This window comes from Ambystoma mexicanum, chromosome 5p (assembly GCF_040938575.1).
Source record: "Ambystoma mexicanum isolate Mex_15411 chromosome 5p, UKY_AmexF1_1, whole genome shotgun sequence".
Lineage (NCBI taxonomy): Eukaryota > Metazoa > Chordata > Amphibia > Caudata > Ambystomatidae > Ambystoma > Ambystoma mexicanum.
Window position 1 is genome coordinate 194,217,345 of NC_090930.1, and position 26,490 is coordinate 194,243,834.

At 43.7% G+C, this 26,490-nt stretch overlaps 1 protein-coding gene across 2 annotated transcripts in view; it reads right to left on the reverse strand.

Moving 5' to 3' along the window:
• The window catches only part of CHRDL1 (chordin like 1), an 881,325-nt gene that overhangs the window by 464,005 nt on the left and 390,830 nt on the right, over nt 1-26,490 (reverse strand). For both annotated transcript variants that reach the window (XM_069612612.1, XM_069612613.1), the window contains exon 3: nt 26,070-26,163. In XM_069612612.1, coding sequence (XP_069468713.1) covers nt 26,070-26,163 — 94 coding nt within the window. The remainder of the gene's footprint in view (nt 1-26,069; nt 26,164-26,490) is intronic.

Here is a 26,490-nt window from a genome sequence, read left to right on the forward strand (position 1 = left end):
AACCCACCCTGAACCGTGTGTGGCAGGGTGTGCAGCCTTTTTCTGGTTGTGACACAAACACAGTTTTTAAAATGTTGGCGCGCACAGAAGTCAGCGCGGTCATTTTGGGCTGTTTCCTTCACCATTGCAGTAAAGTGATGTAGTGAGGCACATTGGAATGGGTCAAAATATCCCACACGGTATTGAGCAGGCCTGTTGCCTGGCCTGCTCCCCCTCCCATTGGTTGGCTTGACTTATTTTAGCCAATGGCAGCAACCGGAAGACGGAAGCCGGCCCAGTGCAATGAAGGCCCGCAACAAAGGCCCTTTCTGCTCGCTGTCTGCCACCATGCCGGGTCCGGGGGACTCTCTCACCCCTTCGCTCACATTGAAGGTTGCTAATCCATGGTCAGTTCCCTCACCGGATTTTCTTCTTTCCTCTTTTCTTCCACCTTGACTCACACAAAATTTAGTATTTAGCTGCTCCCCTCTGCTGTATGAATGTGCCTGCATGTCTGGGATTTCGTATTTAGCTGCCCCATCTGCTGTACGAATGTGCCTGCATGTCTGAATTTCGTGTTTCGCTGCCTTCTTCTGCTGTATGTATGAATGTGCTTGCGTGTCTGAATTTCGTATTTAGCTTCCCCCCTTTGCTGTATGAATGTTGTATGAATGCGCATGCATGCCTGCAATAACCATAAATACCTTTTCCCAGGTATGGCACACCTGCCTCCCCCCTACCCCCTGTCCACCTCCCTGACCTCTCCCTTTTCCCTCTTTACTGCCTTCCCTTGCTCCCCCCAAACGCCTGCCTGTTGGCTGTGTCCGTCCTGGCACCTAGCAACGCTGCCATCCCTCCTTACTTTCCCCTTGCATGTCAACCCACAGTTGCATTGCCTCCTCTGCTTTATCAAACACACCCTGTCCATAGTCTGAGTCTGATGGCCACATTATGGAGTTACCATCACCGCTATGTGCTAATGCTTGAATTGACTTTTCAAATCACGCTTGTTCACCCATCCTAAATCTCAACGTTCTCAACTGGACTTTGAATCACTCGTATTAATGGTGGCCCTGAATCAAATTGTGCCCATCAAGAACTTTAAATCATGGTTTGCACATGCTGGACTCTTGCATCTTAATGAGTTCATTTGTATCATGTCTGTGCTCACTTCATCTATTTGTTTGCCCCTTAACACTGAATTTCATCGGCTTTGCATCTCACCTTACTCATTGTCTCTCAGTCTTCTCTTCCTCAACCTTGCTTGTACCTTTATCTCCTCCCTCCCTCCCCTCACCATAACTAATGCACTTGCACTATCAGGAATATCATCAGGCCTAGTACGATAGTCTTTGTTTGCTCCTTTCCTCCGCCCATTACTTCCCTCACCTATTGTCAATTTCCCTTGTACTATCAGAAATGTCACCAGGCCTAGTACGATAGTCACTGTTTGTTCCTTTCCTTCCTCCCCTGTGGAATTGGTGAAAATGAGGAGCCTGGATTGTTATCATTAGAAGAATCATAAGTACTCTCCGTAGAGAACCATTACCCATTATTAGACTCACTGTTAGAGAATCATTAGAATCACCATTACCCAATCATTACTCTTTGCTATGGAATCATTCCATTATTGCATTCCATTATTGTATTCTGTCTAGTTCTGATTAGTACATTGCTGAAGTAGACACTATCCACATTATTAGACTGCCACCTTTATATGCATTTGCAATTTTCTTATAGATTGACATGTTATGCATTTGGAGAGAGAAATAGGCCCTGTTATATGAAGGGTTTGCTTAGTTATGTTATGACATAAGGAGATGCTTTTAGAATGATATGTTATGACTTATAGTGCTTGCCATTAGGAGAGAAACATGTTAGACACTTTGCCATTTGCAATAGAATGACACTTGCACCATATTTTCAAGTGCCATGATTGTGCTTTTGAGACACGGTATATTTGCATCATGATTTGCTATGTATTTTTGTTTGCATTAGAAATAGCGCTTAGGCTGAGAGAACCTTATTGCTTGCAGGAGAGAGAATGAAGTAGGCCTGGAAATGACACACACAGGTATAGTTTAAATGACATGAAGAGCCATTTAGTACACATGTATGCTTTGTAGAGACACATGAAGAGACTGTCATGTATGTATGTATGTATGTATGCACTTAGAATTAGTTTGCACTATGTAGTGCTTGCATTGTGAGAGAAATTGTAAACGCTAGGAAGCATTTAGCACAAGGCCTAGGCATCATGAAAGCCATTTCTCATGGAGACACAGAAGCGCCACTCTGTGCGAAGATTGTTTTGAATTAACACTGAAAGAAGGAATTTGTAAACATTTGCTTGTGTGGGATGTTTCTAATGCATCCAAGCCCTACCATAAAACTGTGCAGTACTGGCATGGAAAACATCATGATGGCCAGAACTCCCCAGAGAGTGCACAGGGAAAACATGAAGAATAGGCTGCCAACCATTTTTGCCTATGTTGTGAGCACAGGAGGACACTGCCTAAAACCACCATTGGGCTACGCACACAGTAGCCTGAAACCATTGGGAATGGCAATGCTGATTGCCAAAAGCAACCCAGAACTGTGGGGAATTCATTTTCTTAATGTCAAAAATGGATGCAGTACCGGTACTCACCACTATCAGAAAGCCGGCGTTTTAAAACAACCAGACTTTTGTGTAAAACTGAACAAATGAACCGAAACCAGGCCAAGGAAAGACTTGCTAAGAGGTGGATACAATGTAAAACTATATTCTGAAATGACTTGAAGGAAGTAATTATTTAATGTACATGTAAAAATTGTAAGTTTTGATTTAAACTGGGAACTAAAGTGACATTTAGCTGAATTCTGCCTGACAACAACCCCCGACAGGAGTTGAAACCTGATCAAACTGCATTCCCAGGCTTGGCTGCCTCCTGCTTCCCCACCAAAAGGAGATGACACCTCTCTGATTAGATTAGGGGAGGGGCACCTGCAGGAGGTTGAACAAAGCCTTGTCCTGGACTCAGGCAAATGTTATATTGGGGGGGGCCATAAAGTGGCTTCCTCTTGGGAGAAGTGGGAGGAGAATTGCCTGTGAGAGCCAGCTGAGCTTGGGGGAAGTGGATAAACCAGTTATTCCACCATGTGATGTGGGAAGCCACACCCCTTTCTGACCAGGGCATAAGTTAAAAAGATGGATAATTCATAGTACAGACTTGTCAGAATTATATAAGTAATATCATTATTCTTGTGATTTTTCTGTGCACGTTTTAAGAGGTGTTAGGACCCTGTGGTGTATTCTGGGGGGTTGCTAGCGGAAAATAGGGTCTTACTCCAAATGTCTGCATGTTAAAAATCTGACACTTCATCAATTAATGTCCATACTCCTTGCGCACATGTGTGTAATTTTTGGTAAATGTCCGATATTGGTAAACCAGTCAAAAAGCGCAAAATGTTGTCATTTTTGAATGCAAGCCCCCAGGAAGATCAGAGGCGGACAAGCATGGACCATAAGGAATATATAATGTGTACATGTAATTTCAACAAAATGTGTATCTGGGAAATATGTATTTGAATCAAATATAGATTTGTGGGCAAATTGACCAGGGGAGGATGCCCTGACCCATAAACAGACCACATCATGATGACAATCCATTTCCTTCCCCCAATCATGGGAGAGGGGAGAATTGGGCCAATGACAAGTAGAGAGGGGCAGGCTCAGTTATGCCACGCACACACCCACTTCCAAAACACATAAAAAGAGACTGCTGGGACAGGTAGAGGATTCCTGCGGAGCATTTTGACGGCCGACATCCCATCCAGACAGAGACCAGAACCAGAGACCCATAGACTACAGAACTTTGAACCTAGAAGGCCCACTGCAAGCAAAAGTATTTTCAGCAGGCCTTCAGAATCCAGCAAACCTAATCAAACTATTCAACAGCCGGGCGAGCTGTTTGAATTCTTTGCCAAGAACTTTTGCCAGTAAAAGCAAGAAAGCAGTGTTACATCCAGAATCCACTTGACCCGGACCGGAAAGCAGAGCAGTATTCAGAACCAGAGGCCGCTGTATCAAGAGAGGCTAGACCAGCAGAGCAGAGCTGACCCAGACGCTGTGAGCAGAACCGCCGCTGGACGTGTTGACCAGATCCGGGACGAGGCCTATATCAAATTTATATTGTGAGTACCTAGCAGAACTGTGCAGAACCAATCTCTTAGTTAAAATAATCTAATCCAAACTATTTTAACCTAATTAGAACAGCCTCCTAGAAATCGTGTCATCTGTCATTTTTAAAGCTGCACAACTGTCACCTGTCAATTCTGCAGCTGCAAGCTGTCACCTGTCATTTTGAGTTTACTTTAAATCCGAAAAACTACCTTTATTAAATCGTCCGTATCTCTTGAAACGTTTGGGCTAGGAACGACTTGCTACTCTTTATAGTGCCTCCGTAATCGCAAGACACGCACTCGCGAAATTTACCGCGATTTGTGATTTGGCCTGATTTCATCATCTGTAAAAAGATAGCCGCTTTTGCCTGAACTGCTAAAATTCGTTTGCAACCTAATAACCATCCCTGAACCATTGTTAGGGCTGAACTGATTTAAAGTGTCTACCACTCACCCTAAACCTCCTATAGGGAATTAAAAGCAATTTTAGCATTTTTCACTTCCTTGCCACCACATTACAAAGCACTCTTGCCCGTGTTTTAAAAAGCATACCTGTTGTCTAAGCTTGCTGGGGGGGGGACTGAATTCCGTATTGTATTTGATTGTATTCCTGAAGACTGTGTGTGTTACTTCTATCTCCTTGCATTGCATATAGGGGGGGGGGTGAATTGCCACCAGGGGAAAAGTGAACATATTATCTCTTGGGAAACAATATTAGTTTATTTTCTGTACTGCATTTATTCCACCTTGCATTTCCTTGAAACCATAAAGCATTTCGTCTGGTCTGATCAGACGTCCAGAGCGGGCACCCGTGAGGGAACCTCGTAATGAGGCAGTACGGTGTTAACGGCGCCGGCACCTTTACCGGCGCCGTTAACCCCTTACAGCCTCAGTTGTAATGAGGCCATATGTTTTCTCTACCTTTTCTTAGATTTCTTTACACAATTGTCGGTCTTCGACACCTTAACCTATCGCAAATACACAAACAGACAGACTAGTTGACTCTTCACATTCATTCTCAGCGCTCATTCTCTATATCTGCTCCTAATAATACCTTGATCACAGGATTTAGATTATCTCCTTATACGGACCTGTCCTGTACGTTGCCTAGTTTATGGAATGTGAGATAACCTCTTCTGAACCCCCTTGGGTTAGGACTCTCGGGCCTTCTTTCTCATTACACCAAAAAATTATCTCCTGTTACTTTTCTAAACTGCTTGTTACTTTCCCAGTTACTTTCTAAATTACCACAGTCCCATGCCCTCTATTTGCCATTCCCCTTAGTCTACTCACCATTCGCTCGTTCAGCATGAGGCCTTCGGTATCGACTCCCCCCTCCAATCGACCACTTTCACCTTCCGTCCGCAAATCCTGAGGGATTTCGACAAAGAGGGACCCGTCCCACCTGCCTCGATTTTCTTGCAAGAATTCTATATCGGCCTCTCTACACAGGAAACCTTGTGATCTTCAAGCTAGATGGTGGAGGGTGCCCGATCGTCCGGCACACTGAGTATACTGGTCAATGGGTTCTAAACCATGCTACCAAGTGAACCCTTATGGTCCTTTTAATTGAGGTAAAACATCATATTATGGATGGGATGGAGAATAACTCTCACAGCAAGCAATAAGACCGACTCAGGAAGTTAGCAAAATGGCTCTGTTTTATTCTCAATTATCTAAAACAGGGAGTACAACGGACATCAACGGATGTCGCACAGCATGATCTCAAAGCATTTCATAAAAAACTACTTTTATAGCAAACACTAGTCATACATGACGTCATACTACGTGGCAAACTAAGAAGACCTACTTGGGATTCTGATAGGGTCAAGGGGAGTATCTAGGTATACTTTCTATAAGGGATTGGATTGTGAATGGATCTCTATAGTCAGATGGGCAATTTATGCCCTCCCTTAGTGCAAGTCATCTTCAATAGTTATTAGAAACACGATACAACATTGGCTCTCAAACTATAAGGCCCTTCGTTATGTGGCCTTCAACAATTGGTTGGCACGCTTGTACCCTTCTGGAACATTTGATTCTCTAGCAGCACATAAGCTGGTACCCCAGGTGCTGGTGGGCAAGCTTGACCGTACCTCCCCACCCAATTCGCCCCATCTCTCTCATCACGCATGCCTTCTTCCATTTAGATTGTCTTTGAACTTGGCCTTGTGGTTGCTTCTCATCTCTGGGAATATAAGGTAGTGTGAGCATGTTCTTATCAATGATCAGGTCTGCATGCCCACTTCTATTTTCATCATGGCCTCACCTGATCAGCGACTGTGAATCAACCCATTTTATAGCATTTAATTGTTTCGAATAAAATAACTCACATTCACTGTTCTTCAAGGACTGATAACCAGTTTTGGCTGCCTTAGCCTTTGACACAAGGCCAAACAGTCTTCCTTTGGTCCATCATCAAGCTTCGGCTTATTCCTTTGCTGTGACACACACAGAGCTATCGGTCCTCCTTTCTCCACGGGTTGCGTTTTGACATTGAATATCCAGATTCTATATATATATATAGGCGGCACAGACTGCAGTCTATTCACTACTTATACAGTGCTTCTCACTCGTGCAATCTGCATTCCTCACATGAACATTTTCTTAATTCTTTACTTCGCCATCAGGTTCCATAACATCTATGCCTTTCCTTCTTCAGGCATCCTTGTCAGTGCATCACGCTCATCTCTTGTGACATCACTAGACTCTCTTCTTCACATTTCATTGCGGTTCTCCTTCAGGAGACCGTCATGTGTTCGGGGATACATCATATAGGGCTTTCTTAGGTGGGTACCCCATCTCATATAGGCAGATTAGGGGTGGGACTTCCTGAAGAGGCATTCAGGTGCTCCTCTACAACAATATAGCCTTATATCCTTCTATATGTGACAACACAATGAGCTGTTTAAAATCCACTCCTTATGACATTACTGCTGACAGTTTATATTATAATGATCTTCTTGTCATGTAAGTTAAACTGTAGTGACAGGAAGTAAGGTTCCCAGGAGTAGGATGCAGCCTTTAGGGACAAGTGCCCCAGAGCATTACCTCAGTTAGACATGCACTACAACAAGTTCCCTTAGTGCCATAAATGCTGGCAATTCCCCCCATGGAGTCCTATGGGACCCCATGGAATGGAATGGGGAATGACCGCTGGTGCCGGCTCCTAGAATATCCTGGAATATCCCGGAATTAACAGGATATCAGGTGCCGGTAGGCCCGTTTCCAAGTAATTACCGACAGGATACCAGGAAATATATAATGACCACCAATGATTTTATACTCCTCTAGGCCGACTCATGTCTTCATCCTACCAAGGTAATAAATAGACCAATCACACTGATACTCAAATGTGTCATGTGCAGCACTACATAAAGCACCAAATATATAATCAACCCTCACCAAGTACGTTTTTGGAGTTCAGCATTTGTATAAGGCAGGCAACCTGAGGTCTTGTGATTTATATGGAATAGAACTCCTCAATACTTTACTATATAATTATAATTTACAGTGGTGGCGATAGATTGTCCTATGAATGATTATACCATTCAATAATTAATAAGACACAAATATAGTGAAGCAACTTATTCACAATTGAATTGCATCCAGATACAGGATGATGACAATGATGATGCATTAGGCTACTTGCCAATCACGGCTTTAACCAAGGGCACTCATAACTGATATAGGAAGAAAGTATAGGTTGCAAAGATCTGCTAGGTAGGAGTTATTAAGAAGAAACAGAGAATCAAATGTGTGGTGCAGTTTCTTTCTCTGCCGGACATAAGGACTTTCCAATTAGTTGCGGCAAACTTCTTGAAAGTGACCCACAGATATTCGCTGGTGTACCTCCATGGGATGAAGGTGACCAGTGACTATTTGAAGGTAACTTGGGACTCCAAACGTTCGAAATGACCTTGCAAAGAACCTCTTCTAAGGCATGCACTAGAAAATAGCTATTGAGGAGAAATAGTATTTTTTCTTTATCTATCACCAGCGGGCTCACCTTAGAAATAGGATTGCTTCAATTCGAGGCACTGATGAACCTTGTGAAAAGTAGGAAAATACTATTTCTAGTAACTTATGTTACATGTAGCATTTTCTCTGTTTCTATCATGGTCCAGGTATAGTTCTCTGACCCGCAATTTAAACAGAAAAAATACTTACCGTAACATGGGTGAACTTGGTTAACATTCCCTGTGGTGGCATTCCATGACATTGAAAGCAGCATTTTTTTAGTGTCCTGTGGGGAATGGCCATTTAGCCTCCCCGTCAGAACACTACTAGTAAGAATCGCTGAAAAATGTCTGGTTCAGCAACACTCAAATCACCCAAACTTCTTAAGATTTGAGATTTAGATGAATGAGTTTTCCCAGGATTATTGCAAAGCACTGGAAGACTACTCAAACTAGAGCTTGGGTTCAAAGCAGGGTCGTACAGTCCATAAAACTGCTGAAGAGTAGTTTACAGATGTCACCAGGTTTCTCTGTTGAGGGTAGAAAAATGAGCATAACGTCTTACTAAGAAGAACTGTGTTCAGTACAAATACATAAAATTCCACTTTCTGAGAGCATACATATGTTCACCATTACAAACCCCTAGTAGGGTGCTAATGGTAAGTAGAGAGAGAGATCAATGGATTCAACTCATTTAAATTTTTCAGAGATCTTTATTCTTCTCTGGGCTTGGTACCAGACGACTGAGGGCAAAGTACTGCTTGAGACCCAGTCTGACCATCTGCCAATGATGACTAGATAGGATTCAAGATGATGGAAATTTGCATTCCTGTCAGTGCAAAAGACTGACTGATCAAGCCCTTAACAATGATCTAATTTTAGATAATCTTAACAAAATAACAAGGATGGTCCCTAACACTGTATGTCTTCCAGAGGAAATGAGTGATGCAGAAATTATGGATTGGCCACACAGTCTAACAGCATGAACCAACTCACTGCACTCATGAAATAGTGGACACTGTATGAGAAAAAGAATACCATTTCTAAGTTACCACTGAATTCATTTGAGACAGATTTGAAGTGGGTAGATACGACTTAATCGATGACATGGCCACGAAAGCCTCAGTCAGCAAGAGCTACCACACCTTCTGGGTCCTTGATGGTCCATAGAGTCACCAAGCAACCACGCTCTCATTTACCTAAGAGAGAGTGAGGTTGGAGGAGCCAGTGATAAGGCTTCAGAGAGACACTGGTCATCACTATGCCACTGCCACACCCAGCCCCCAGAAATACCTTTCATTCAGGCCCAGATCAGTGTCCTTCTTCGTCGTCTTGTGGCTCACTATGCCATGATATTCTAAACCTAAACACAGTAATGACAAAATGATCAAGATAGAAATTAAAAGATCAGGCACTGCACACTCAAGCAGCGATTCCCATTGTTGAATGCCCGCCAAATGCAAGCACTGGAAAACATGCTTGAATATATTTTATTTATTTATTTTAATTCTTGTTACGCGCCACATTCCTGTGGTCCTCAGGGCGCACAGAAAAACGAAAACAAAACAAACAAACATTAAAGACTGAGGCAGAGGAAGTATGGAACAGTCGTACGATTACTCTATGTTAAAAATGTGAGTCTTGATAGCTCTTTTAAAAAGAGGGTAGTTTTAAACCTGGCGTATTGCAGGTGGAAGTACATTCCATAGGAGAGGACCCTGGAAATCTAGAGTGGTACCTCCAAATTTAGCGATTTTGAATCTGGGGGAAGCAAGTACTGTAGCAGTAGAGGAACGAAATATAGACATTGACCTCACCATTATCACATCGGCATGGAAACTGATGCTTGATAAGAGGCCTCCCACAACGCCTAAACTAGCCACCATACACTGATCCAAGATGGACATATTCTGATCATGACATGTCCATCACAAAGGTTCACTATTAACATCTACCAGAAGGGCAAGAGGGTGGTTTAAGGTAACAATAAAAACAGGAAAGCTTCAACAGCAGCTTCAACCAACTAAATACCTTCAGAATACATTCATGTGAAGACAACGTATATTTCTTCTAACTCAAGGATCCTTTAAACGCCAGACCTCTAATGTTCCTCACTTCACTGAAAATGGGCAGTGCCCCCTCATAATGGTGCCCTCTGAACTATGGGCTCCCTTTTGAATGCTCAACCTTCAACTGCATCCTCCATGTAAGGCTGTCTGCATCAGAATTCACAAAAGATATGTGGGCATGCCATCAGCCATCGTGAATAGCAAGGAGGACAGATAATCTTACCCTGGTCTTCTTGCTGGCGAGAAGATAGGACCAACTCTTTCCAATGTCACTTTGCTGCCCTTAGTTGCATGCAAGGAAACAAGATGGAGAATGAATGTGGCAAGCCAAAAAGCAAGGGGGAAAAAAGGACCAGGCAAACACTCTCAACTGGATTCCAGGAACAGAAATATCTTCCAAAAATACATGACACAAAAGTGGAAAAAAGGAAGGTGAAGCTTGTGAACTGAAACTCTCCCCCAAACTGGTAGCACCAACAGAACCAACATGGTGGTGGACACTGAATTCTACCACGCAGCTCCTAAGGACAGCTGCTAAGGGCATGCACTGGCAATGAGGACACACCACAGGCAGCAGCAAGCGCAAAAAAGACCAAGTAGGTGGGCCATCACTCGAATAGAGATATTGATATTGATATTTTATTTCTATTGCGCTCGTACACAAGTGTTTCAGAGCGCAACAAGGCAAGGGAGGGGAACAGGGGAGAACAAAACAGCGATCTTACTAGGCCCAGTGACATTAAGACCGCACAAGTGCATGGGAGAGGGAGAGGGAAAAGTGCATGGAAGGGGGGAGAAGTGGAAAGTGCGAAGCAGCGGAGAAACAGATAAATAACAATAAATAAATAATAAAGGCAACAAACAGTTTTAGTGCAGCCAGCAATTTGCAAGTGCTAGGTTTAAGACAGGGTAGGTCTGATAAGTGCAGGAAGAAAAAGGGGGGCTGTATGGGTACAGATACAGACCCCAGTGCAAGGGGTGGCCCGGAGGCAGTGCGGGAGGGTGGCAGGGTGAGCAGGTACCTGGGTCCGGAGGACAGAGGGTGGCCAGGTGCACGGTGCCGAGAGAGAACAGATCAGCAGGCGAGAGGGAGAGCGGAGGCAGAAGAAAAGAGGAAGGTCTTGAGGTGCTTCCGGAACCGGAGATGGTTCTCCTCAAGTTTTAGAGTGGTAGGGAGTTGTTCCAGAGGGAGGCCCCAGCCAAAGACAGAGATCTACCCCCAGCTCGTTTCTTTGAAATACGACTGACCCTGAGGGAGTTGGAGATAGAGGAGAGAAAAGCTCGAGAGGGGAGGTATTTGCGGAGGGATAGCTGAAGGTATTTTGGACCCAGGCCCCAGAAAGCCTTGTGGACAATGCAGAGGGTTTTGAATTTAATCCTTGCATCCACTGGGAGCCAATGGAGAGATTTCAGAGCTGGAGAGATACGATCCCAGGGCTTGAGGCCAAGGACATGTCTCACAGTCCTGTTCTGGATTAGTTGCAAAGGGCGGAGAGTAGAGGCAGGTAGATTTAGAAAGAGTCAGTTACAATAGTCCAAGCTAGAGAGAACCAGAGCTTGGGATACCATGAGCTTCTGGGGGAAGGAGAGGAAAGGTAGAGTACCTCTGAGGAGGTGCAGTCGGAAATTTGCCTTTTTAGAGACCTCAGAGATGTGGGCGGAGAAGGAAAGGGTGGAGTCACAGATGAACCCGAGGTTCTTAGCCTCACAGGTGGGGGTAGGAGGAGGGCCCAGGGAGGCCGGCCAGAGAGTGAGGGGATAGGATGGTGAAGGTGTGCCGATGAGGACGATCTCTGTCTTGCTGGCATTCAGACAAAGATCATTGGCGGCACACCAATCTTGAATGGCAGCTAGGCAATCAGAGATGAGAGAGGGAGAATAGGTTGCAGAGGGCAGCCTGAAAATGAGTTGAGTGTCGTCAGCGTAGCACTGGAAATTTGAGCAGAAAGTGGCAATACAGTGGGCAAGAGTTGCCAGGTATTGGTTGAAAAGCCAGGGCGAGAGGTTAGACCCCTGGGGAACACCACAGGTAGAGAGGAAGATAGATGAAAGGAAGGACCCAAGTTGGACCTGGGAGGGTTGATCAGAGAGGACAGCCAGGCCAGAGCCTGATCAGTGATACCCAGGTTTTCACGGGGACGGTTGAGCAGGATGATATGGTTGACCGTGTCGAAGGCAGAAGAGAGATCGAGGAGGATGAGGACAGAGGGAATGTTAGAGTCAAGGTTGGAGAGCAGATCTTCGAGGATGTTCAGGAGAGCGGTTTCCGTGCTTCTGGCAGCTCCGAAGCCAGACTGGTGGTCATGGAGACAGCCAACAGAATTGGAATGAAGGTTAAGCTGAGAGATGGCCAACTTTTCCAGGAGTTTGCCAAGAAAGGGAGTAATGGAAATTGGGCGATAGTTAGCTGGACAAGAAGGATCAGCTGTGGTTTTCTTGAGAAGAGGATGCAGAAAGGAGTGCTTCAGAGGGGAGGGGAAGGAGCGGGAGTCAAAGAAGTGGTTGCAAAAATCAGCAAGGGCCGGAGCGAGGGTGTCAATGTGGTCCTTGATGGTTTTAGAGGAACAGGGATGAACCTGTTTTGACGAGGCTTTCATGGATCGGACTTGTCTAGCGACCTCGTCAGGGCAGAAAAGAGGAAAGGGAGAAAACACATGATCACTGCCATGCAGTCATAACACTGTAAATCAACAATATGCCATTCTCCGATCCCATCGCAGTAGGTTTCATGATATGTGACCCCATATTGTTACACTAGTCAGGAGGCACCCTCCTAAGCACTCCCTCTACACAATCCCACTTTACTCGGGTTTTACTTAATTCCACGCCAGCAGTCAATAGGTCATCATGCTGCATGTAGTTACGAACAACATTATTTTTTTTGTATAGTTTGTATTGATTAAGAGAAAGACAGTACTTCAATAATCAAAAGTGCTGTAGATAAAACATACTCGTGGTTTTCCTTAGAAGAAAGCTCACCAGAAGTTACTGATAACTGGTTGAAGTCCCATCCTGGCTCTTATTGACGACCTTGGAGAGGGTCCCACCCTCTCTAACTTGCGGGACATCACACTTTTGCTGTTCCTCTCTCGCCCCCTTCCTCCCTTCTTCTCATCCTCCTTGACTGTCCTTTTCTTTGCTCTGTTTCTTTTCACTCTTCTTCCTTACTTCTAGTGAATAACTTTTCTCATGGAATATTGTGAAAAAGCAAAGTTTTTTTGTAAAACTGAACGTATTGATGTACCAGCACTAATTTTCTGATCAGTGTATATTAACAAAGCTTCCCCAGCAATACAAGGACATATGTTAAGCACAGCAAACCACAGTTATCCTTTTCAGGCTTTGAGTTACAGCCCGAGAGTGTTCAGCACAAAGCTAACCTTGCACTAGCTAACATTGCACTAGCACAAAATTTCTCTGACAAATTTGCAAATCAGGCCGCTGCAGTTATGCCTTTGATCAGAGTTCAAAATATAGCAGGACAATGTCCAGGTGTATGCCATATACTATCATTTAGCATGTAGACTTGTTCCTCTGAGGTGTCCAGTGCTACAATTTAAAAGGCAGGATGATTCTTCCTGTAGGAATCCAATACTTCATTTTGGAACCTCGCCGTTGACTTTCCTTTGAACTCCAAAGTTCTGGCCTTCAAAGCATTCTTTTCATCTTGGTAGCATGATTTACTTGCAAAGTCATTGTGTTTGCTGACAGTCCCAGTGGCCAAAGTAGTGGTTCACAGAATCTCCAGTTGGCGCTAAATGATGCAGTAGATCACAGCGGTGCCTTCAGGAGAAGGAAACAGCTGGCATCTGGGCATAGATGATCATGGCAGATCCACACGCAATGCTTATCACAACCACGGGTTGCACACACTGATAGTTGTCCTTTATGATTTCATCACCTTCTGGCTCAGGATCCTCACAGTCGACACAGCGAGGTATCTCATGGCTGAGGTTCTGGAGAGTTCATGACTCAGAGGATCCCATTGGATCAGAGGAAGGAAACACTGTGCATGATCTTTCCCCGGTCTCTGGAGGACTGGTGTGTGCCCGCTAGCATAGCTTCATCTCAGAAAAGAGTCTTGGAATGATGCAGTCCAGCAGAAGTTTACCATGATTCCTCTTGGGTTGGTTTATCCTTTACCGGTCACAGCACTCCACCCCACGTTCGACTTTCAGTGATGCATGATATATATATAGTGCAAACCCTGTGGTAAATTAGTGTTTTGGGAGGTTTTCGCTGACTAGGTTTCTAATGACATGGTTGCCTAATCACTAAGTGGGGGGAGGGCGTTGTTATAGTCATGTTTCCTGTACATCACTCCCGGATTTTACCCAGATGTGGAATCCATACATTGTCTGGTCGTCCCACCAGATCTGGTCTTGACACTGCAGCCCTTGCTCTCAAAGTTCTCTCAGGAGCACAAACGGGATTTGTGTCACTGATCTGACAAGATGCTGGAGGAGGATATACATCAAGTATTGTCTGGTAAATCAGTCAGAACAAATTGGAAAATGCAGGAGTCTCTCGTTCCAGAAGTGCAGTTTTCGACTTTCAATCTCACATTAAACAAAAAGAAACAGTGAGAATAAGAAGCCCACCCAATTTGAAAACAGTTTGGAAGGAGGATTAGGTAAGTGGAAGTTTTAGGAAGCAGGTAGCAAAGTTTACTACATATTCAGTGGTGCAAAGGAGGAGGGCAGGAGTCCTAAATAAAGCCTGTAGGAGTACTCCAGTCTGGCAAGTCCTAGAGTACAGACTTATGCTTTAGTGGAGTGAAAGAAAAGATGGAGATGTGTTTTCTAATGTTTAGCAGATTGAGCCTGTAAAGCCGTGGTCATGGAAGTGAGAAATTGCTGGAGTTTGAGGTAGCTGTCAAGGAGGATCTCTAGATTGTGAGCCATGTAGAAATGCCTCAGAAGATCAGGTGGAGGGGTCATAGAAGATGGGACAAAGAGTTGGCAACAGAAGCCAAGCGATAGATCACTTTGGTTAGTCATAAGGAAACATAACACCATCCATTGACAAATGGGGGGAGTCCAGTTGTGATGCAAGGGGATAGGTCCATGTTAAAGGCGGGGTAGAAGATTTGAGGAGTAAATTGATGCTAAGAGAAGCTAATGGAGGAGAAAAGGTTCCCCAGTATAGGATGTTGAAAGACTGAGGATTAACGGGGAGGGGAACAAATCTCACCCCTTATGGGAATCCTACTGGAGAGGTGTAAATGCAAAATCTTTTTCTATCTATGTCCCTCTGTCCCTCTATCTCACTTTATACTTCTGTCCCCTCCTGTGTGGGCAAGAGTTGCATTGGCAGGAGCTTGTTTGCTAAAGCCACCATGGCAGTTGCTGACCGCTGCATGATCAGAGGGGAAAACAGATCCCCCGAGAGGGGCGGGGTTTTTTAAAAAGCAGCTATTTTAAAAAGAAAGTTATTGTATATACTTAGTCTTTAAAATTTGACATTCTTGTTTCGCGTATATTATCAAAACCTAGAATAGCCATGCATATTGTGATCTGATAGAAGATCATCATTCCAGGATAGACAGAGATGTGCATTCTTATTGGGCTATTTCGAAATATCCCTGTTGGAAAGGGGAAGGGCACAGATAACAACAGAAGGCCTCCAGTATGGTTTGCATAAAATAGATGAGCATTTTAGGAAGTTAAGAATGACCACATATCTTTGACTGACTAAGTCTGTGATGAAAGGATTGTAGGCTTCAATCACTAAGTGCATAATGAACACTGGGCTTGGTGTTCATTTCCTTTTTCACAGCACTTCCCCTAAATTTAAAATGTTTGCAACATTGGACCAAATATGTCTGATGTATATAGGCTGAATGTTTGGACATGAAAATAGAATGCAGGCATGGAAGATTTATTACATTTGGACTTCTTTTTCCCTGCATACTCACATATTCGGCAGCCGACAATTTTTCAAGTTCTAAGAAAACAGCAATTTGCATGATGTCGCCCTGCTTTATATTATCTCTGACGGCTAACTCAAGCCATGTTGCGTCGGCATTAGCGTCTCGGGAGGATATCTCGGGGGCCACACGCTCGCCTTGGAAGCAAGGCGACGTGGAGCAGCACAGGTTCCATTCCCGGGTCCGCGCCTAGAAACCTCCTAATATTAAGCACGTTATAAATGACCAATCATAATCATTATTGACCTTTCTCAGAAGTGCGATCAAAGTGAGGAGATTATGTGTGTTGGTGGTTTTATTCCGAGTGCTCCCCCTTTTATAAGCCTGGTCTTGATATTATTGATTTCATGCTATGCATAAATTCTTTTTTAATCTTGATGCCTTGCGTTTTTCATGAATGTTTGTTATGTGTTTAATGGATTTTATTCGAATAACCAAATAAGAAAATAGAATGGCTGAGACATGAGTCATGCCATAGGGGTCTAATGCGCATCAAGAGAAAATGGGTCTCATTCCGCCCCTGCCAGCATCCTGGCGGTGAACCGGCAGGATACCAGCAAATGTGGATACTGTTTCTGACACGCAGTGCGGCGGCATTGCCGCCGGATTACAGGTGCCGGCGGAGCAGTTTTGATCCCCATTCATAGAGTCCCATAGGACTCCAAGTGGGGATTTGCTGTTGTGGTGGTGGTAACAAGGGCTTTTTTGGCTGGTAGGGTGCCTGGCCTACCTCTAGCATTTAGCTGGAGGTAACCCAGGTGCCCCATTGCAAACCCATGGTCGGGCGGTCCGGTAAAGTGCTGGTATCCTCGTAAGACCGCTCGACTCAGAATGAGCCCCAATGTTTCTTCATGCCATGTGGAATTTTGAGGGCTAGTAGAGGTAAAGTCGTCAGCAAAAAGAGAGGGATGAGAAAATGGAACAGTTCTTGTGGAGAGGTAGAATGGCCTGAAGGGTTATGGACATATTGGGAGAGTGACAAGGGACAGATGAAATAAGACGGGTGTATTGGGAGAATTTGCCTGTGTCAAGAGCCATGGACATGGCTAGTTTGAGAACGTGTAAGTTGTGAGGAGAGTGGGGACAGCGTTTGTACCAGCAGTTAAGGCAGCAACACATTGTTGTCCTCAGCCACTGCATAGCTGGAGATAACCATGGCTGATGGTGCAGTAAGAGGGTGTGAAGAGGTGGGCAATGTAGTGAACATTAAATGTGGTGGAACAGTGCAGAGATTAATTCAATAAAGCTGAGTTGAAGGTAGTAAGCAAGAATGGAATCAAGGGAACGGAAATGATTTTGACATGGTTGAAATAGGGAACCATGGAGTTAGGCTTCAATTTACATTAGAGTATAGATGAAGGAGGGGGTGGGAGAGTGGGAGGAATAGATATTTTGAAATGAATGAGTGTGTGGGGGAGGGATCCATTTTGGGAGCAGAGAAGAACAGGGTCAGAGATAGAAATATGGGTTTAGGAGAATTGTTTTGGTTTTGGGCGGGACGTTTATATACATTAATTTGGAACTGATCGGCCTTAGTCATATTAGCGAGATTGAGCTCACGCAGCAGGAGACAGCATGGAGAGTTTTAAGAGGTCCAGATCAGAGAAGAAGAGATTGGGTGTTCCTGGTGGGTGGTAAATGGTGAGGATAGTAAAAGGTGCGGGAGAGAAGAGTTGCATATACATATATTCAAAGGAGAAGGAAGTGAAATCATAAATAGCAAAGCATGACTATGCTGTTTCCTTTCTGATTATGAGACCAGCACCTCCTTTTTTGAGAGTCTAGATGAGTGAGAGAAAGAAGCAACATCTGATTGAGGGGATCCCACAGTGTCAGTGTTGTGGGTCAGTCCAGGTTTTGGTGATTGGCATCACCAAGGTTTTGGGATAATGAGAATCAGAATGATTACTCAGCAAGAAGGGGTTCCAGGGGATTTGGCATTCCAGAGACCATGGGGGCGGTCGGTGTGGGGTGGAGGTAGAGTAGGTAGTCGCAGAGGTAGGTGAAGGGCATGGGTACATTGGTGTGTGGGATGGCAGGAAAAGGAGCACCTGAATTGGGTTTGGGAGGAGAATGCAGGATGGAGAGGAGGAGACTGGGGGAATAAAATGGGGAAGAATGGATTGAAGAGAGGTGGGGTGAGTAGACGTCATTCAAAAGAGAAAGAGCACTAAGCAGTAGGAGGAAGATTGGTTGGATCATGTTAGGCGGGCCAAACGGGGGAAGTGAAGGGAGATCTGTTGAGCAACGATGCATCATTGAGAAGAATGCAATGCAGCATGGTGTCTTAGTTGACCAGAAAATGCGAGTGAAGTGTGCAGGGTTATAGGTGACTGAAGATGATGTTTAAAACAATCACCAGACCACACGTGTACAGCGATGCAGCTAAAAATAATGACAAGGGACTAGGTAACCAAAGATGCTGTTTAAAACAATGACAATGTCAGAGGTGACCATAAGTGACCACTTCTCATAAAGCCTAATCCACACCTGGAGATCGTGGCCAAGCTTGTCTTAACTTATGTCACTACTGTGTGAGGTAAACCCCTGAAATAGTGGTCATCTCAAATGTAAGAGACCTTCGAGTGCTTAGTAGTGCAGGTTAGTCCCTTGCTATGTCAATGAAGCGTCTCAAGGATATCAAGGAAGGGAGCTGGAAGTCAGTGACTGGTTCCATTCCTGTCCACTGATGTTATTTGACCTTTCTTAGATGTTTGACACAGTTGACCAAAGAATTCACCTACAGTGCCTAGAGCTTTCAATGTGGGTGAGAATCACTGCATGATCTCCTCTCAGACCTCGCCCACCAAGTAAAACGTATTGTTCACTGCCACCAATAACCTATGCAGAGTGCCTTGGACATGAGCCATTTTATTGACCCTTTTCAACATCTGCAGCATCCCACTGGCCTATGACGATAGAACCCAGCAACACCTCATATTTTAGGAAGAGGGGTTGCCTGTCTAATGGATGTAGGATCTAGACATGCAGGTATGTATGACCACCAACACTCTCTTCCAAAGGCAGCTCACACCAAGGTAAATCTGTTAATGCCCGTAGAGTACTGAAGCTCAAGGTTCATACCAAGTCACCTTTCTGCAGGGTATGTCTCCAGTGGGGATATCTCCCCTAATATGGATCCGCCATAGGCTGACCTTGATGGTTGTGGTAGTCATCTCACACTGTTTTATTTCATGTATTTAATTATAATAGTTTTGCATACAAGGGCAATGCTGACACAAGTTGCTAACAGAGCACATCACAGTTACAAATGCAATTGCATATAATACAATCAATCAGTTGAACCATGCCTGGGAGGATAGCTCAGTAGCAACCAGAGGCGTTGCTAGGGAGGCCTGAGGGGGCTATAGCCCCAGGTCTTTTGGTTGTAGCCCCTGATAGAAGCTAAGGTGCTACAACCAAAATGCTAGCTAGCGCTGAGTCCCACCAGTCCGGACATTAGCTTAGCCCCTGATCTTTTCCAGACCTAGCAACACCCCTGGTGGCAACGTGGTCGCCTTTGAAGCAAGACAACACGAAGCAACACAGGTTCGATCCCTGGGTTCACGCTTAGAAACCTCAACTACCACCAAAGGTTCGAACTTTTGGTGTTAGAACCTTTGGTGGTAGCATTTTTAGAACGTTTTGACCATGCAAACTTTTGCATGCGGTCAAAACGTCCTAAACCGTCAGAGACATGCTATGGGTAGACAAAGAGCCACCAAGAGGCCTCCAAGCTTCAGCTAAACAGCAAGGTTTATTCATCCAAAGGGCTTTGAAGGCTGTACAGGCAACGTTAACGTAGATATGAGACACCAAAGGGAGCAATTGATGCCTGCAAAGCCCATGGGATATACAATCAAAGCTTCTAGTTCTTCTTCTCTTTCATTGCTTTATTCCACATATGTCTTACAGATGTTGCACAAATAAAATGAAATAATGATAACAATAACATAATTCAAAAATCCATAAACAAGCAAGGAGATACAATGATTACAAAACATGAATAAATATTATATTAAACGTGATTAATGGCCAGACTGGTGCAAATCAAAGAACATTGGGCCAATGGTGGATTATTTTATCAGCCCGATTTCTAAACTTGTGCTTTATCGGTGTGAAATGCATGTATGTCCTGAGCTATGAGCACGCCTTTATGGCTGCTCTCTAAAATGGTTCTCCTTTTTATCCATACTCTGGCAAAATACAGGCTTATCCTAACAATGGCTACTTCTGTGGACTTGCACAAAGAGATGTTCCTGTCACTCTTGGATATTTCGGGGAAAATGTTCTCTATATTTGCTACCCTGCAGAGTTGGGTAGCAAGCACACAGCTACTGCAATTTACTCAAACAGGGTTCTGGCCTGGATGTAATACCCGACATAACCTGAAGATCATGGGTGTGTTATTTCGTGAAGCGTCTGCCCCTGGGGTGGTCCACACTGTATGTCATTTTTGTGGACTTTTAGGCGGCCTTTGATGGTGTGAATAGAGGGAAGCTGTGGGTCAAAATGCAAAAATGGTGGTGTCCTGCATGGCTCCTGAGTGTCCTAAGGGATTTGCACCTAAATACCCATGCCAGAGTTCACTTAGATGACCAGGATGCCATGACACAACTAGACCTTAAGGGGAGTCAAGCAAGCAGAGCTGTACCCTGGCCCCTTTCCTGTACAATCTATACATGGCTGTCCTCCACAGGTGCTTTAAACCAGGGGGTGGATGTTTCCCCAGGATTGGTAATTTGCCTATCCCACTAATGTTACATGCAGATGATTTGGTCTTGTTTAATCGCACATGGGTGCTCGTGCTATGTTCAATACTCTAGTTAGTTACGCAAAAGACAATGGGCCTCGTTACAAGTGTCCTGGTTCCTTTAACAACGGTGGCGGTAATCCTACCGGCACAGTTGTTACCGGACCAGCACACTACGAGTCTGCAGGCGGGACGGCACCCGCTCGCAGACTTTCCGGGAAGCACCATCACGGGACTCAAATGGGAATGGGAATTTACATTTTTCCAGCACCTGACTTCCAGGGACACCCGGGTCGTAATCCCCTGGTGGTTTCCGTGGTGCCAGGCACCAGAAAAATGCACGAGTCCAGCAGCAGCCTGCCAATTTTACTGGCAAGGCTACCGCCTGACTCGTAATGAAGCCCAATGACCTAACAATTAACATGGAAAAGATGAAGGTAATGACAATCTCGTATAAGAGAGTTAAGCACCTGAGTTTTGATGCCAGCCTAGGGACCCTTGACTATGTGAACTCGTACCCCTACCTGGGTTTGGATATGAGTGCCAATAGGGCCTACATGGAAATCAAAGAGGCTAAGGTTATAAAGGCTTGGCGTTTTACCTCATTGGTAGAAAAATGTGCCACTAAAACTGCGTGTTACACATTAGATGGAATAATTGCCCTCTACACACAGTGCTTCTGTCCGATGGTGCTACATGGGCTGGATGCTCTGAGTGTGAGTGACACCATTGGAAGCACTTACTAAAATGGAGTCCCTCCGCCCCTATAGAGTATCTCTGATTGGAATTGGGCTTGGTTTCCCTGAAGGGACAACAGATGGTGAGACAAGGCTTATTGTACATAAAAGGTAATTCCAACCCCTGCTGTCAACTATTAGCTACATTAGCTGGTCCGATAGCGCAGCGAGTAGAGCCCTCGCTTTGACATCTATGGAGAGCCTGCTGATGCAGGTTCGAATCCCAGCAGGGCCAAACTCAGCCTTTCATCTTTCCAATGTCAACAAATGTGCCTCACACACTGTGGGTAATAATAAATAGTGCTCAGACACCTGAGGGTTCGTAGCGCTATATAAATACTAAATTATTATTATTTTTAAAGGACACAGACGGCCCTCGCTTTAGACAAAGCGAAGCTGAATATGGTAAATTAATGTCCAGGATGTATGAGAGGATTGGCTGGTTCCCTGATTTTAAACGTGGCACTAGGGTCCACATACTGAACCAATTGTTTAAAAACAAGTTGAGGAATTGGGATTGGGTCAATAATTATTCCCACTTGTGTAACCTACGTTGTTACAAGTACTCTGCTAATGTGACACAATGTATCTACAAACACAAAGATACCTGAGACAATATCCATGCCTGCAAGGCAGACCTTTTTATTGAAATTGCAGACGAACCATCTGCCCCTGTTAATATTTCTTGGCGCTATGCACAAGATAACGAAGGCAGACAGGACATGTCGCATATGTGTGGTACCTGAGGTCCTGGAAATGCCAAGGTATGTCTTTACTGGGTGTAAACTACTTGCCCGGTGTATATGACAACAATGGGCAGTTTTGCGCACTACTACGAGGCAATAAAGCAAGACGATTTCTGGAGCTATTGTATTAACACTGAGTCACAAAGAGTCATGACATCCTTGTATTGCCTCTGACCAGACGTACTTCCAGACGTAAAAGCAGAAAGGTCTTAAGAATTTCAGCTGCGTGGCACAATGTAAGCTATTGTGCTGCCTGTATAGGTGTAGGGCAATGGAATGGCTTCCTACAAAACTTAAACACAGTGCTAAACTAACTTACTTTAACGTTGAGTATATCCTGCTTGGCTGGAAGAATCTTTCTAGTAATATTTATAGAGCGTCAAATTGGACGGACCCTTACCGATTTTAATTGTAAATACTTTTGATATATTATTTTACCTAATTTTTCAAATTTTATAGATTCCAACCTGGTAGCCATTTAGTATGGTACACTCATTGGTACAAGTATTGGTCTTAAGGCACTGGTTTTATGGCACAATGAGGGGTTAAATTGTTAACTGCGTTGAAATATGCTTTGTAACTAAAATATATCTGCACACGTAAAAGTGATTGTAATTTTCTGTGTATATGTACAGATATATATATGTAATTTTAATTTTAATTTTATCATAAGTTGTGTTTTGTAAAAGTTCTTTGAACTGTATACACATAAATAAATTTATGGAGCAGAAGCCTTGCTGACCATTCCAAAAAACATCTGGCTCAAGCTAGAAGCTACATTCTGGAGAGCGGTGCTTAAGCTACCAACCTCGACTTCTGGTGTAGCGATAAGACGCGAGCTGAGCCTCCAGTCCATGCAATGTACAGTAATCTGTAACACATTAATGCTCTACAGAAAATGCAGAATGGTCGATGGTAACGAGATCTTCAAGCGTGAGATGGATTCAGGTAAATCCGAGATGCTATCAACTCCGCAGAAAGAAAATACCTGCCTATTGGACTCTATTGCCTCAAATGAAGCTGTTTTATCCATAATACATGCAGAATATTATGAAAGTTGAAGGAAGGAGACTGGGCGAAGACAACTGAGCAAGCCTCAGCTCAAAGGCTCATCGCTCATCTCCCTGTTAACACAAGAAAAGTAAATGAGCTCCAAAACTACATAAAGATTTTCCCAAACAAATGGGCTCGGAATCTGATTCTAAGAGCGCGTCTGAATCTTTTTCCCACAAACGAAATCCTACACATAAGAGGACTTTCACCAACTGCAACCTGCCGCTTTTGCCACAGCATGGAGCCGCCGCCACAAGAAACAATTTGGCACCTTTTAATGACCTGTCCCGCGACACGCTCATTGAGACAAAGGTATTTCGCACACATAGTAACAAACGATCAATTGATGGAAGAACCGACATGATGGTGCAGACTCATTGGCGGTGACAAAACCAGTTGGCAAATAATAACAGCCAAAATACTAGAATTCATAGCGACCGATCTATTAAAAGACAAGGAGCGACCCACAGAGTCCGAGCTTCATACAGTAAACAAACCTCAGTCGGCTTGAATTTTGCCCGAGAGACAAACAGGAGATACAATGAAACAGAAAAATATTGTAAAAAATCTAAGTTTCATTAAAAACAATAAAAAAATAAATAAAATAAAATAAAATAAATAATAACAAGGAGATTGCATCCCTTACCATCCGAACATTTCTCTCTCTCAGCATGGCTGTTAAAATAAAAACATCTTAATTTGTTGTAGCCCAACCAAAACAAGAATGTATAAGTGTTCCAGGAATTCCTTGGCAGAGTTTACATGTCAAGCAATGTTCCTCAGCCCCACTGTTCCATTTGGTGAAAAGAGTTGTGATGGGCACTGTTCCAAAGCGAAATTTCATGAACAAAGCTCTATCAAACGGGGGTCCATCACGTCAAAATATCTCTCTCTCTCTCTCTCTCTCTCTCTCTCTCTCTCTCTCCCTCTCTCTCTCTCTCTCTCTCTCTCACACACATAATTTGATTCATGGGCCCAGTATCCCCTTGCCAGCGAGGAACTTGTACTCAGAGACAGCCTAGTGGTCTTGGTGATTTCATCATAGGTCCTTTTGACAATCATTTTTGTCTTTGGGTCAATAAGATCCGTATTGGTTCACAGATACCTTAGCTCTAAGAGGACAGTATTGATTGTATGTGTGTGCACCAGGAGATGGATGCCCCCCCTGCCTCCCTGTATTTCAATAAGTGACGTGAGGTCCAAAGCTGGGTCCAATATAGGATGGGTTTGAGAGACACATCATCCATTATGCACCCCTGCCCTAATTCAGTTAATAACATGGACTTGGGTGTATTAGGTGGGAACTGCAGAACCCCTTTTAAGAATGTTTGTTCTACGGTTGCCAGCTTTGAATATTGTTACTAACACCATATCTCCACACTATATAGAGCTGCAGACTTAGCTTGGTGATTATACATATCTAGTGCCGGTGAAAAAGCACCCCCTCCCCCCACAGAACCTGGTTGTTCATCTTATTGTGGAATTAAAGTGGTAAACTAGTATCCACCTGTCATTAAGGTCAGTGCTTAATTTATAAATATATAACTGCCAGGCCCCAATTATTGTCTACCTACCTATGCCACGTCAGGGCAGTAGCTCCCCACCCACTGGTGCCCCAACCCAATTCTGGTTACCACCGTGTCAACATAGTTAGGGTAGCAGCTGCGCCTCTCCCCGGATTAGAGTGTTTGATAAATGCACCACCCATGGCAGATTTGTGGTGTACAAATACAAAATGGCATAACACAGCAGTTGTGTCTTGAAATGGTTTAAGCTGCAGAGAATAGGGACTGAACTGTGATGGTGCAGCCATTAAAGTGGGAAATTTTGATTGAAGAGTTGTATGTTCTGAGTTGTGCTGAGGATGGTTGTTTGGTAGGTAAGTGGGTCCGGAAAAGTCAAACCCTTCCTGGGTTTTGCAGAGGAATTCAATGCTGCCAAACTCTACTTTAGGCTATAAACCCTCATTATGAGTTTGCTGGCGTGGTAAAAAATGGTGGTAGTTGCATTACTGTTACTTCTTTGGTGGTGTCGTAAAAAGTGGTGGTAGTTGCATTCCTGTTACTTCTTTTGATGGTAATGGGATTACCATCACTTTTACCATATATCCAAATTCTGAGTTGTGGTAAAGTGGATGCCTCGAATATTTGTCGGAATTACCAGTGGCAGATTTACCGCTTATGGTTATTCCACAACGGACTTTAAAAAATGGGGACTAACACCACCATGCCACCACTTGCAATCGAGTGGTTAGTCCTCGGGACCAAGTGGCGGTACCAGTAAACTAGTCTGCCAGTAATTCCGCATATTTACCATTGATTTACCACCAAAACCGTAATGAGGTGTATTTCAAGTGATAAAGTACATACCTTATTTTAATTTCAGTTATGTCTGAAATTTACATAACTTTTGCACATATTTATTATATATTATATAGATTTTTCTTTTTTTTAATGTACAAACTAAAAAAAGACGCACACATACAATCAATGCAATTACTATGGCTTGGGGACAATTGCATTACGGTAGGTACACAGGCAACTATTTGCATTATTGTTTCTTTCCTTTTAGATGTCTTTAGGTGACTTATGAACATCCTTCCAATAAATAACTAGTTCCAGATTTTTCTACCATTTACCACACATGAACACATGCACATTTCTGTTTTGTTTTATCCTACCTGGGCAACGTGGACAACACAACTGAGGAACGTGGATAGGGTTGGCACAGTGAGGAACTGGGCATCTCACTCTGCTGCAAGCAACATTTCCACTCTATTGGGAACATTTAAAAGCGAGAATTAACACTGTATGCCAATATCATGTCTCGGCCAACGTTCTTTACATCTGATTTCATTTAATTGATGAATTCATAAAAAATACAAATCATGGCCTTTACTTTGGAACAGCTTTAGAAATCTTGTAATTGGGAAGCTGAGTAAACGTGTGTGCCACAAAATCAGTCAAAACAAAGAAAAGAGTGGTCTTATTGTAGCTATTTGTATTAATTATTACATTTTTATTTTTTATTTAAAATGTGTTTAGTACACAAAGTACTTTTACATTATCTCATAATCGTATCATCATACTCTCAATATCATA